At 47.8% G+C, this 13,492-nt stretch overlaps 1 protein-coding gene across 2 annotated transcripts; it reads right to left on the minus strand.

Annotated features, from left to right (window-relative positions):
- Nucleotides 1-7,597: 7,597 nt before the first annotated feature.
- Nucleotides 7,598-11,967, minus strand: Drd1 (dopamine receptor D1). 2 transcript variants are annotated; one of them, XM_057787729.1, is made up of 2 exons: nt 11,865-11,967; nt 7,598-10,981 (listed from the first exon to the last, which is right to left on the minus strand). In XM_057787729.1, exon 2 carries the CDS (start codon nt 10,543-10,545, stop codon nt 9,205-9,207), a length of 1,341 nt encoding a protein of 446 aa, XP_057643712.1. In that variant the 5' UTR covers nt 10,546-10,981; nt 11,865-11,967; the 3' UTR covers nt 7,598-9,204. The 2 variants fall into 2 exon arrangements, with proteins under 2 accessions (XP_057643712.1, XP_057643713.1); XM_057787730.1 differs by lacking the exon at nt 11,865-11,967 and adding an exon at nt 11,097-11,395.
- Nucleotides 11,968-13,492: the final 1,525 nt, after the last annotated feature.

Consider the following 13,492-nt stretch of genomic DNA (forward strand, 5'->3'; position numbering starts at 1 on the left):
GCTCCACAGTGAAAGTCAAGCTGCACAAATGAGCGCCTTACCTCACCGTTTTTACCAAGATATTAACCTACCGATGCCGCTAAAAGTCATTTGTCACCTACTGGGTGATCGGCTGTGCTGGGCACTAAGAAGGTTTTGTTTTAAGGATGTGTGGTGCCCTCCAAGGACTCCCAAGTTCATAGAAGAAACAGAAAGCAGACAGCACAGGGGCTGGTCCTATCAGGAGCTGCAGGCTTCAGAGGGAGGCTTGAGGGAGAAGCACAGAGAGGTTCAGACCAGGGGGAGTCTCTTGTGGATGGGAATGGCAATGAAAAAGAAAAGCAAAGGGCTGTCCCCTGAAGCAGCATTCAGGTGGATATGGAAGGAGTGAGGACCATCAGGTTCATCTTCCAGGTGCATTAACACGGGGCTTTGCCGAAGGTGAGACCATGTCAGAGCGATGCACGTGACAGTCTGTGGACCGAATCTTCATCTCTGCATCACGTCCTACATCCAGAGCACTGGCTCAGCACCCTTTCCCCAGCCCTGTGTAGATGCTATGACATGCAGCCCCTCTTCCTGCCCTTTTCTACCTGTCAAAATTCCAGCCATTCTTGGGGCCCACTTCCAGTGCTGCTCACTTCCAGCCCTAGACCCATTCCCATTAGCTCCCCATTAGCCCCACCCCTTCCATCCCTCACCCCCCTTTTCCTCCCCACTCTCCTATCGCCACCATAAAGCAGCTCTGAACACGAGGCAGAAGCAAATAAATGCTTACTGAGGCTGGGTTAATGTGTCTAATCAGGCTGGCGTGCAAACAGAGCAGATCTTAGCTGTCAATAAGTCAACCCTGGATTTCCTTGAACTGTTCCAGGTCATGATTTTTGAAATCTCAACGTCTTAAAGATCTGTTTGTCTTATACTCAAAGGCACACCCTTCTCGTTGTCATTACTCACCGAACCCTTTCAAAACGCGACCTCCTAGCCGGGCGTGGTGGCGCACGCCTTTAATCCCAGCACTTGGGAGGCAGAGGCAGGCGGATCTCTGTGAGTTCGAGACCAGCCTGGTCTACAAGAGCTAGTTCCAGGACAGGCTCCAAAACCACAGAGAAACTCTGTCTCGAAAAACCAAAAAAAAAATAAAAAAAAGAAAAAAAACCCGACCTCCTGAGCTGCCCTAGCTTGGAGCTGGATGCGGGGATGCAACCACATAGATGAAGTTGCTCCTCCATCTAGTTTATAATAATGGCATCGTTTCATTCTGTATATACCTGGGCACACATCTAGAATTAAACATCTTTCTACTCCACCCACTTGAAGTGAATTAAAACACTTTTTAAGAAGTTGCTTAATCAATTAGCACTATTTTCTGGTAAAGAGAACAGCTTCACCGTTAAAAGGAATCATTTTCCCAACTCTGTGACCTTGAACTCATCATACACCCTCTCTGAGGATTGATTATGCTGTGGTGGGGATGGTGGTGACAACAGGGTCCTCTGGGGGGTGGATGTGAGGATGGAAGGAGACCCCAAAGGACAGGGCTTGTGCTGGAGGCGCCATTCCTGAGGCTCCACATAGTGGAGATACCGACACGACCTGGAAGGAAACTTCTTCCTCCTCCCTGCACACTTTCCACACTGCTCTGTTTGCACGTCCATCTCCCTCTTGCCCAGTGGAAAGATCCTCAGAGGCTGGGATAAAATTGGACTCTTTTCCGAGCCCCTGGCATCCAGCATGGGATCTGTTCATACACTATGTTCTTTGAAGGGTACTAACTATAAACTATATCAACTTGTGTGTTCACATACACATGCATGCTTCACAAATATCCATATGTATATGAGTCTAGCTACACAGATGTGTATGTGTGTGCACATACAGAAGTTTTCCTGTGATGCATGTGTATTATTATCTCTGTACAGCCACAACAGACTTCAAGGCTTCAGGTGTAGAAAGCACCCAAACACATTAGAGAGAGCCTAAAAGATGTAAGCAAATATATCAAGGACTTCTGCAGAAGACACAGAGAGAATTCAGTCAGGAAAGGGTTTGCTATGAAAAATAAACCGGCCTGAGTTTGAACCCAACTCACCACATAAAAAAAAAAAAAAACAGGCATGGCAGCATGGTTTGGAATTCATCACTGGGGCAGCAGAGTCAGAGCAACCCTTGGAGCTCACTAGCCAGCCAGCCTAGGCACCACTGAAAGCCTTTATCTAAAAATTAAAAAAAAAAAAAGTGGTGGATGGCTCCTGAGAAATGAGCCCAAGGCTGACCTCTGGCCTCCATATGCATGCATGTATATGTGCATATGTACCCCCATCCATATGCCCACATGCATGCATGTATATGTGCATATGTACCCCCATCTATATGCCCACATGCATGCAAGTAAATACATACAGATAAATTCATGTGAACGATAAAAGTGTGTGGACTGTGAAAATACTAGTGAAGTGATTGCTGTGAGGGTCATAAACTGAGCCCAGGACCGCCGTTAAAACCTTCAAGTGTAGCCAGGTGGTGGTGCACGTGCCTTTAATCCCAGCACTCAGGAGGCAGAGGCAGGCGGATCTCTGTGAGTTCAAGGCCAGCCTGGTCTACAAGAGCTAGTTCCAGGACAGGCTCCAAAGCTACAGAGAAACTCTGTCTCAAAAAACCAAAAAGAAAAAAACACTCACGTGTAGTTGCACAGCTGGAACCCTAGTGCAGCTGGCATGGAGAAGTCGGTCTAGACAGCTCCGTGTAGAGGACAGAGGAAGACACCTGACATCACCCTGTGGCCTCCATGCATGCACACATGTAGACACACATATACTGCATGCACATGCATGCACACAAATAAATAAAAGCATAAATAAATCTGTGGCTCCAACATTCCCTGTCTCAAGTCATTCATCCATTCAGTAGGGATCTGATATGGTACACATCCTGAATACTTAACAGTTTATACAGAAGGGCAGGATAGGTGGCTCGGTGGTAAAGAGCACTGACTGCTCTTCCAGAGGATCCAGGTTCAGTTCCCAGCACCCACATAGCAACTCACAACCATCTGTAAGTCCAGTTCCAGGGAATCCAGTGCCTTCTCTGCAACAAGTCAGACACAGAAGTACTGCACACACAGACAAAATACCCTTATATACCAAATAAAGTTCAATGTTGAAGTTATTAAAAGAATATAGAAGCATGGAAGAAAACAACTTCTGTTCTCCAAGGCCCATGACCTCAAAACAATAATGACAGAGACTGTCCCACAGATGTGTGACTGTAATGACGGAGATCGTCCCACAGATGTGTGACTGTAATGATGGAGACTGTCCCACAGCGGTGTGACTGTAATGATGGAGACTGTCCCACAGCGGTGTGACTGTAATGACAGAGACTGTCCCACAGATGTGTGACTATAATGACAGAGACTGTCCCACAGCGGTGTGACTGTAATGACAGAGACTGTCCCACAGCGGTGTGACTGTAATGACAGAGACTGTCCCACAGCGGTGTGACTGTAATGACAGAGACTGTCCCACAGCGGTGTAACTGTAATGACAGAGACTGTCCCACAGCGGTGTGACTGTAATGACGGAGATCGTCCCACAGATGTGTGACTGTAATGATGGAGACTGTCCCACAGCGGTGTGACTGTAATGATGGAGACTGTCCCACAGTGGTGTGACTGTAATGATGGAGACTGTCCCAAGGCAGTCTGATAGAAAAATGAAAGAAAAGGTTAAGGGGGGCCTCTGGCAATTTCAGCGAACATAATCTTCCAGGTGCCTAGTGGTGGGAAACACTGGCAGCAGGGAAGGGTGTCCCAGCAGAATGGAGAGTGTGTGCAAAGGTATAAACCATGAGAGGACTCCAGATACTGCATGCAGTTGGGAATGCCTACGGGGTGGTGCTGGTGGGTAATGACAAGAGACGAGGTGACAGAGGCTACCAGGCCACCTTAGGCTAGATCGTGATGGTCTTCGATGATGAACTTGATTATTTTTTTTTCTAAAAATTAATTGGGAGCCATTAAAGAATGCTGTGTTGGGTATAAAACAGTTCCATTTGCACTTTAAAAATACCTTTCTGAAATGCAAATTAAAACTGCTTTGAGGGGGCTGGAGAGATGGCTCAGTGGTTAAGAGCATTGCCTGCTCTTCCAAAGGTCCTGAGTTCAATTCCCAGCAACCACATGGTGGCTCACAACCATCTGTAAAGAGGTCTGGCGCCCTCTTCTGGCCTTAGGCATACATACAGACAGAATATTGTATACATAATAAATAAATAAATATTAAAAAATAAAAATAAAAAAAAATAAAACTGCTTTGAGATTCAGCCTCTCCCCAGCCAGAATGGCTATCCTGAAAAAAACAATTGCTGGTGCTGCTGCGGGGGCTGGGAGCAGCGTGCCCTTCTTCACTCCAGGTTGGAGTGTAAACTGGTGCAGCACTGTGGAAATCAGTCTGAAAGTTTCTCCGAAAGCTAGAAGTAGGACTCCTGTGTAACCAACTACAGCACTCCTGGGCATATACCCAAAAAACTCGAAGGTCTACAACGGAGGCATTTACACATCTGTGTTCGCTGCTGCACTGTTCATAACAGGTAGGAACCGGATCATCTAGACATCTGTCAACGGGCGAACGGGTAAAGGAAATGTGCTGTACATCCACAGTGAAATCCGACTCCGTCTTAAGGAAAAATGAAATCACGACATTTGCAAGAAAATGGATGCAACCTCAAATTATCCTGTGAAGCTAAGAAACCCAGACTCAAACAAGCGCCACATTTTCTCTTATCTACAGATCTGAGATTTAAATGTTTATATATGGGAATGTATTTTGGTGGGAATGGGGGTATGGGACATGAAACCACAAAGAGGACCTTGAGAAAGGGAAAAGAAGTCGGGGGGAGGGGGGGCTAGGGCATCGAACACACGTGCCAGGGAAGCAGAAGGGGAAAGGAAAGGGGCAGCAGGAGAAGAGGGGGAGGGAGTGGACTGGGGACAAAGTATCAGCCAAAAAGAAAAGAGGTGTGAGACCCATCCTGTGTTAGTGAAAACTGTCCTCCGTCAAGGTTTCTAAAGAAACTCTCTCTCGGGGAATCTGTCGCAGTCAAAGTTTGCCTCACATCTCAGAATGTGTCAGAGGAGTCACCCAAACCACATCCTTGCTGTAGAGATGAAAACTTACGGGGGTGCAATAATGGATCCATTTCTTAAAGGAAACAAAACCTCCTGCCCTGAAACCCAGTCTTCCCAGGCCCCAGTGCCATCTGCCACTTTGCTCGTATCTCTGTCCCCCAGGATGGTCAAGGTGGTCCCTGAGCCCGTCCTCCTCAATGGCTAAAGACACGCAAATGTCTTGTGCCGAGGGAATCTGCTCTGCAGTCATGAGAAACATTCTAACTGGCCCCGTACATTTTCTCTCATAGCGATTAGAAGCTTAACCCTTTTTTAAGCCAGAGCTTAATCCTGAGTGTCTAATACTATTTAAATTACAACTCGCAAATCTTAAACTGCCTAGAGTCCAAATGCTACTACTTTAAATCTGTGCGTCGCATGAGCATGAACGTGACGGGAGGGCCAGGCAGCAACCTTGGCCGTATGTTTGTGCTGTATGCTCTGCGCTCTCAGTCCTCTGGCAAATAAACTGGTCGTGCTTCCTACTCAGTGACCTCAAACAAATCTGTAGGACTACATCATGTCCACAGAGTATCACAATCTTGTGACCCACCATGGTAACTCCTTCCGATGAGCACTGCAAGCCAGCCTTACAGACAAGCAAGCTGTATAGTCGCCAGCCCAGACAGAGAAAGCCATTGGCTTATGATTCCTGAAATAAATTCTCTAAGATAAGGAGATTTGGTGGATTAAAACGTTGTGGGCAGAGTCGATCACCATGTAGTGACAGCTTAAGGCAATTTTCTTAACCAGAAACCCATAAAATGTCACTTGTTTCTGAAAGGGCAAATAGCTACAGCAGAAGACAGTGGTGTCTGGGAGAATCCCAGACTACATGTGTGCTGAGAATCAATTCCATTCCATACAAAAATTCAGACGCATGCAGAGCCATTAACACTAATAGGCAATGTTACCAGATTTCCACACATTCATTTCAACCCTCAGGCAGCCTGCACACTTATCCTCATCTCTTAAAAGGGCACGAGGGAGGGAAATATACCCACTCATGCTCGCTCCCCTATTGACGGAAGACCCTACACTTTCTGCATTCCCAGACCCTAATTGTGGACTGGCACTGGGCAGAGAGCTTGAGACAGAACATAGAAATCGGAAGGAATGCCAGTGCATGCCTGGGCCAAGGTCACGCAGGGGTCCCCAGAAAGAATGAAGAGCTGGCATTAGGCTGAGCCTTCACTGAAGAAACCCATGCAGAAGTTCCGCCCTTCTTGTTGATGGGCATGCTCAAGTAACTCTTGCTTAGATCCCAGGAGCCAGTGGCTGATCTAAGTGATCATGTCTGTTCACAGGCCTGGAGCTCAAACTTCCTTCCTCTCCTGTTGGTCACTATGTGTGTCTTTATTGAAGGCAGCTTTTTCCGTGAAGAAGAAAGAGAAACTCTGAAATTGTCTCATAGCCCATCATTAGAGTAAAAAATTGAATACAAGTCTTACCACAATGTTGCTTCTATAGTTTTCAGAACTAGCACTCTTTAGATGGTCTTGATCAATCCAGGATCCGAGAAACCCAAAGTACATCTTGTTCAAGGCAAGCAAGGTGTACTGAATTTTATGATGATTTAAAATCACTTCTAAATAGCCTATTAAAGGGAGGCCCTTGGATCAGGTTTCATGGGCTCTACAGTGACAGCCTTGCCTGAGCACAGTAGCCTGTGGCTGAGCTCCTGCCTGGACCATGATGAGCCCCCAGGAGTAAAACCCTCCAGAAGTCATGAGGTATGAAGAACAGGCACAAGGCTTTCCTTGTGCTCATTCCAGATGTGTTCACTGAGAGCCAGAGCCTGGGAGAAGCAAGTGGGGGTTCTACAGAGATGCCATCTGCTGTGTGATATTCCAGATTATAAACTTAACCCTTAATTTCTGCATCCCCAGCTGCTGAGCCCTTTCCTGCTTTGAGTTAGGAGGGAAGTCGCATTGACAGAATCCAAGGCTGTGCCTGTTAAGCATCGTGGTGATCCCAGCATCGCAACCCATGAGTTCTGTAGAACAGGTCATTTCTAGTTGCATTTGGAAGTAAGCACCACTTGCATGCGTAGTGGTTGCTGTCGGACATGAAATCACAGTCACCCAGAGCAAGCCAGCTTTTTCTAAAAGTCTACTCCATTTAAAAATAATCTCTTAAAAAGAAAGAGCCAAAAATGAGAAGCAGACTGATTCCTCACGTGGACAAAGGTTTCTTTTTCAGAACACGGTTAAAACACAAGGAAAGAGTGAGGCACTAGTTTCCACTGAAATAACCAAAAGCAGCTTGGGGCAAATACAAGAGAAATTCCCGTCTTAAGCATGAAAAGCGTATCTGAGACGTCCTCGCTTCCCTAGCTGTCAACCTGAAACAGCCTAGCTTTTAATATGTGTTTAACAAATGTAACACAGCTCCACTGAGGTCGATTTGAATTCACAAAATATTTTTTATTGTAAGAAAGCATACAAGCAGCAGAGCTGAGAAAACATTCGAAATACAGAATGACACAGACCGGAGGCAGGAGCTGCTGACAGCAAGCTCTTCCCTTTTCATCAGTTCGGTCCACGTGGAACCAACTGCTTAGCTAGAACACCTGTAAACATTTCAGAAAGGAAACTGTTGCATGCCCCACATGAGTTCACATCCCCACATGAGGGGAGTTGATGGTACTTTTTGCAGTCCAGGCTGTGACGTGGAAACTAGATTCAAAAGCACAGAGGAAAAAAAATAGTGTTTGTGACTAGGGATGCTGATGGCTCTGGGGTGCTCAAGACACAGGGAAAGGGCCTCTTCTGGTCCTCCCACCAGCAGAAGCATCTTATGTGATGATGGGGCACCATTCATTAGCTAGCTTCCCACCAACACTGAAGAGCTTTTTCGAAAAGGGGATACTAAATTCAGATTAGAGCTCTACAAAAGTAGCCCCTTGAGCAGCCGGCTTGGTTAGACACGAGCAGCTGAAGAACCAGTGATGAATGCTTCCCAGCAGAGGGGCGGCTGTGACCCATGAATTTACAGCTCATGCCCGCTGCAGATCTTAATCCTGGACAGCCATTTGTTTGTTTCAGAATGTTATTTCAAGCATGAAATGAGGAACGACAGGGAGGGCCAATTATTTTACATAAATACAAAGTGGCATATGCTCTTCCTCACCATCCAAAGACAGAAACGAAAAGTTGTATCCTTCTTGAGCTGGCTTTTACATAGATATTTACAGAAGTGCAAATTCACCCTGGGAAAGCCTCTGCCATTTAAGACACTCAGAACACAATAGTAGTTTCTTTAAAAAAAAAAATCTTTTCAAAATATTTTTAGGGTCGGGAGCATAGGTGGCATTAGTCACTTCTCATCTTGTATGTATCTGTGTCCGTGTGGAGTTAAGCAAGCCTCCGCATCAGTCTTTGCTGTGTTTTCTAGAAGCAATTCACAACTCAGAATCTCGGAGTCTGTGTCTTTGTTTCACGGGCTCATAAAGTGCTAGTACAATGGACTGTTCAGTCTCGGAACATACTGGTTTGTTCTATTAAATATGATAAATATAGATTCACTATGATAAATTTAATATATCCATATAATGCAATAAATAAATAAATAATAAATAAAACCATTATCAACAGAACATCTGTCAACCCTGAAAAAGAGAAATTCCACTCTTGCTGTAAGGCTCAATTATTACTGTAGAAATAATTAATGAAGGCATGCACCTACCTTTACAATCTGAAAACTGATCGGACAGTTTTAGCACCTGTTTGGACACAGCAAACTCAACTCTCTTACTTCCTTCCTAGGAAAGTTTTGCTTTCTAAGTGAAGCTGTTTACTGTTCACTCTTGACTCTAGCTTTTTTTGTAACATCCTAGAGACAATAAGTTTCAAAAATGATTTCAGAGCCAAAGTCACTTCCTCTGCGGCTCTTGGCGTGTCCCTAGAAAACACACTGGAAGTGATGCATTTGGAAAGTTTTGCAATTGTTCAGAAGCAGCAGAGGGAATCTCATGGTGGCTCACAGTCCCACTGGACTGTAATTCCTTAAGAACAAGCTCCAGGGAAATCCTAGCTTCAGAGATGAGGACCCAGAATTCAGGTCGGGTGCTGTCCACTGTGTGTGACAGGTTGGATCTTCTCTAGAGAGACATCGGTGTCATAATCCAATATAACGGATAAGGCCGGGGACAGTTTCTCCAGTGGTTTAGCTATTCCACCTGCCTCCTCCTTTTTCAGATCCTCGGAGGAACCCACGGCATGAGGGATCAGGTAAACCAGATTGCAGTCCTTGGAGATGGAGCCTCGAGGCTCGTGGTGGCTGGAAAACATCACAGCCCCGTTGTTGTTGATGCTAACTGTTTCTATGGCATTATTCGTTGTAGGACAGAGTCTATAGCATCCTAAGAGGGTTGAGAATGCCTTTTGGAAATCAGCATTAAAGGCGTAGATAATGGGGTTCAAGGAAGAATTTGCCCACCCAAACCACACAAACACATCAAAGGTGATGGAATCAATGCAAAATGGCTGAGTCTCCTCAGAGCCACAGAAGGGGACCATGCAGTTCGAGATGAAGAAGGGGAGCCAGCAGCACACGAACACCCCCATGATCACAGACAGGGTCTTCAGCACTTTAGTCTCTCTCTTGAAGGACATCTTAAAGGAACTTTCTGATTGAGAGCATTCCACGGGGTTGCCATTACCCGTGGTGGTCTGGCAATTCTTGGCATGGACCGCTGCCCTCTCCAAGGCTGAGATGCGCCGGATTTGTTTCTGGGCAATCCTGTAGATACTGGTGTAGGTGACGATCATAATGGCTACGGGGATGTAAAAGCTTATGAGGGAGGAGGAAATGGCATACGTCCTGCTCAACCTGGTGTCACAGTTGGCATCCTCGGTGTCTTCCAGGAAAGTGGCATTGTCATCCAAGGGCCACGTGGGTTTTGCCTTGTGCCAGCTTAGCTGCACTGGGATAAAGGAGATGAGAACAGACAGAGTCCAGGCTACGCCGATCAAGATGAAGGCTGCCTTGGGGGTCATCTTCCTCTCGTACTGGAAAGGGCTGGAAATAGCCCAGTACCTGTCCACGCTGATCACACAGAGGTTAAGGATGGATGCGGTGGAGCACATGATGTCAAAGGCTACCCAAATGTTGCAAAAGGACCCAAAGGGCCAAAAGCCAGCAATCTCAGCCACGGCTTTCCAGGGCATGACCAAGACAGCCACCAAGAGATCTGACACAGCTAGAGAGATGACAAAGAAGTTGGTCACCTTGGACCGCAGGTGTCGAAACCTGATGACAGCCGCACAGACAAGGGTATTCCCCAGGAGAGTGGACAGGATGAGCAGTGACAGGAAACAGGCCGTAAGGATGCGAAAGGAGAAATCCCTCTCCACGGCCAGCCCGGCTCCATCCATGGTAGAAGTGTTCAGAGCCATCTTCTAGACAGAAAGCACTTCTGGGTGGCTTGGTCCTTGTGTTCTTGAGCAGGCTTAGCCAGACTTCCCCTGGTCACTCACCAGGCAGCAGTCCCTTGCCCAGCCCCAATGACTGCCCGGACTAAAGGGCAGAGGTGTTCGATCAGGAGCTTCCCTGTAGCAACCCAAGCCATGCCGGGAAAAGGACCTTTTTGCTTTCCATCTGTCTTCTGGGTTCCGTGCTCCGGGTCGTTCTCCCGGGCACTGGCTGATCCCTAGATTCCTCAAGGATAGCACCGGCTTTTCAGCATATACTAAGCCTTTAACTCGAGAATCTGCGGCCTCTTCCTGGTCAATTATAGTCACTTTTCGGGGTTGCTTTCTCTCCCTCCGAGAAACAGCCTAAAATACATGTATTTCTCCCCCAAGTCCCTGGAGCCCCATGTATCACGATGCCCTAAAAAGCAAAGGAAAATACAAAGTCGTTCACCAAGATGATATACAGCTCGCACGTTTAGCACCATTAAATACCAGCTCATCAACTCCTGGGCGAGTCTGTCAAGACCACCTACCTTGCTTTGGGGTCGCCTCTCCCAAAACCCCTGGAGCTCCCACAGTGAGTCCAGGCGGCCTAGCAAGTGTTCCCCTCCTGATGCACAAAAAATCTCTGGGCTGGATTTGGGTAAGGAATCCCAGACCAGATACGCAGGAAGCTGCGCCCCCCTGCTACCTTGGCCACCTACACATCGCTGCCCCTGGGGCTCTCAGAGAGGCACCACCAGGGCTGGGACGGCTTTTTGTTCTGTCTGAGGGAACCCAGTGCTTGGCTCCCTTCGGCTCCTAGGTCTTAGGGAAGGACCCCCGAGCCTCCTCCCAGTGGCGCACCCCATCAGCAGCGGCAAGAGCTGCAGGTAGGCAAGGGCACGGGCCACCCGCCTCTGCATCTCCTCCTGACCCTGGGGATGGGCTCAGCTTGACAGGCAGAGTGGCGGGCTACAGCCACACGTGGTTCCCTGATGGCGCAGCTGGAGCAGAGCTATGAGACGCCTACGTGATCGCTTTGCCCCCTCTGGCTACCTCGCCCACCCTGGGAACCCCGGATCAAGACAGAACCCACGGGACAAATCCTGACGTTCAAATCTTTAGTAAGCCGAACTTGGGTCCCTGCACTCAGCGCCTCTTCAGGTCAACCCCAAGTTCCACCCAAAGTTCGGGGTTAAAGCGGACGCTACCCACACCCACGCCTCGCAAGCCCCGGACAGCTGCCCGCTTCAGTCACTGCGCTGTCTCCGACTGCCCCGCAACTGGGGTATGAGGAGCCCCGGGACACGGGTGCTTACCGCTCTGGGAGACCACGCTCCACGACTCTGCCAACCCTGCGCCAGCTCCCGGGCCGCTCGCGCCGTGCTTCGCCCGCCGAGGCGCTTCTACGGTCAACTCACGAATGCAGCCCGTGACCCGCGCCCCGCAAGCACCCCGAAGCGGTGCCACATGCTCTGCGGGAATCTGGCGCCCTCTGCCGGCGCCTATGGTTTCCTGCACTCCGCCTGCGCCCTAACTGGCGCAGATCAGAGATGTATCCCAAGATTCTATGGTATCCCCAAGATTCAGGGCTTAGACACTGCTTTCCCCCGTCCCCGACTACCAGAATCTGAAAGATTAGAGGCACTGTCTTCCACATTCTGAGCTCCTTCACTTGAAATACCACTAAAACTTACAAGAGCAGGAAGTCCCTTCGGCTAGCATGTTATTTACTGAGCCAGGATTTCGCCTTTGTGCCCACTGTGTGCCAGGGTTGGAGCAGTAATGAACAATGTGTCATCTTACTCTGCAAGTGAACAGAGACCTGGCATAAACTCAAAAGCCTCTGTGCCCCCCAAACACACACACACACACACACGTGTGCACACACCCTATGACATTGAACGTCTGGCAAAACTTCCTCACAGGCCTGCACATCTCTAGCTCAACTGTGGAAAACGATGCTCAGAAATGTATGGGGCTTGTTCAAAGTTAACACATCAGCTAGCGAGCATAGTGACCTGTCCGCCTGACCACTGCTTGCATGTTCTTCAACACGACCACGTCTAGTATGTAATCCATAATCTGAATAATTACCACGGGGGTAAAGTGGAGACGGAAATGCCTGGCCCCAGGAAATGTGTCAGTGCATAGATGGGACATTAGAGACTCTTCCTGTCTCTGTGAAAAGAGATGAACCATGGAACCCAGAAGTCACTCTGCCTGCATTTTCATCCTTACTGATGAGGGCTGCTCTAAGTATTAAATGAGATGCTTATTCCAGAAGGCTTAGGGCACCAGATACAGACCTAGACAAGGATTTCATGGGCAGAAATCCTTCTGAGATCATTTTTTAAAAAAGAATAGTCCTGTCTCCATGAGAACCACACACCCCAGTGAATACCAACATTTTCTCTAAATTATCTAATAGCCATCCTAACTAGCCAGCAGAAGGCTGATCTTGGGCTTAGGTGCAGTACCCTTATGGTTGACACAGATGCTCCTCCACCTGGGCACATAATTCCGTCCTCCCACCAGTATCCTTGCTGCCGCACACCAAGTTCCATGGGCTAGCCATCAGATAGATGCCCCAAGAACCCCTTTAGAGCAGCGGTTTTCAACCTGTGGGTTGTGATCCCCACAGGGGTCTCATATCAGACATCCTGCGTGCCAGATATTTATATTACAATTTATAACAGTAGCAAAGTGAGTTATGAAGTAGCAATGAACTGATTTTATGGTTGGGGGTCACCACAACATAAGGAACTGTATTAAAGGGTCGCGGTGTCAGGAAGATTGAGAACTATTTGCCTTAAAGCCTTAAGCCAGCACAGTGCAGCATCCCCAAGTTTCAGCCCCATGACAGTCACTCTCTAAGCAATTGGAAATTCAGTTCACTATACTTTCTTCCCTTCTTACCAGTACACACAGATTAAGGGATGTTTCT

Source organism: Chionomys nivalis, chromosome 13, assembly GCF_950005125.1.
Source record: "Chionomys nivalis chromosome 13, mChiNiv1.1, whole genome shotgun sequence".
Lineage (NCBI taxonomy): Eukaryota > Metazoa > Chordata > Mammalia > Rodentia > Cricetidae > Chionomys > Chionomys nivalis.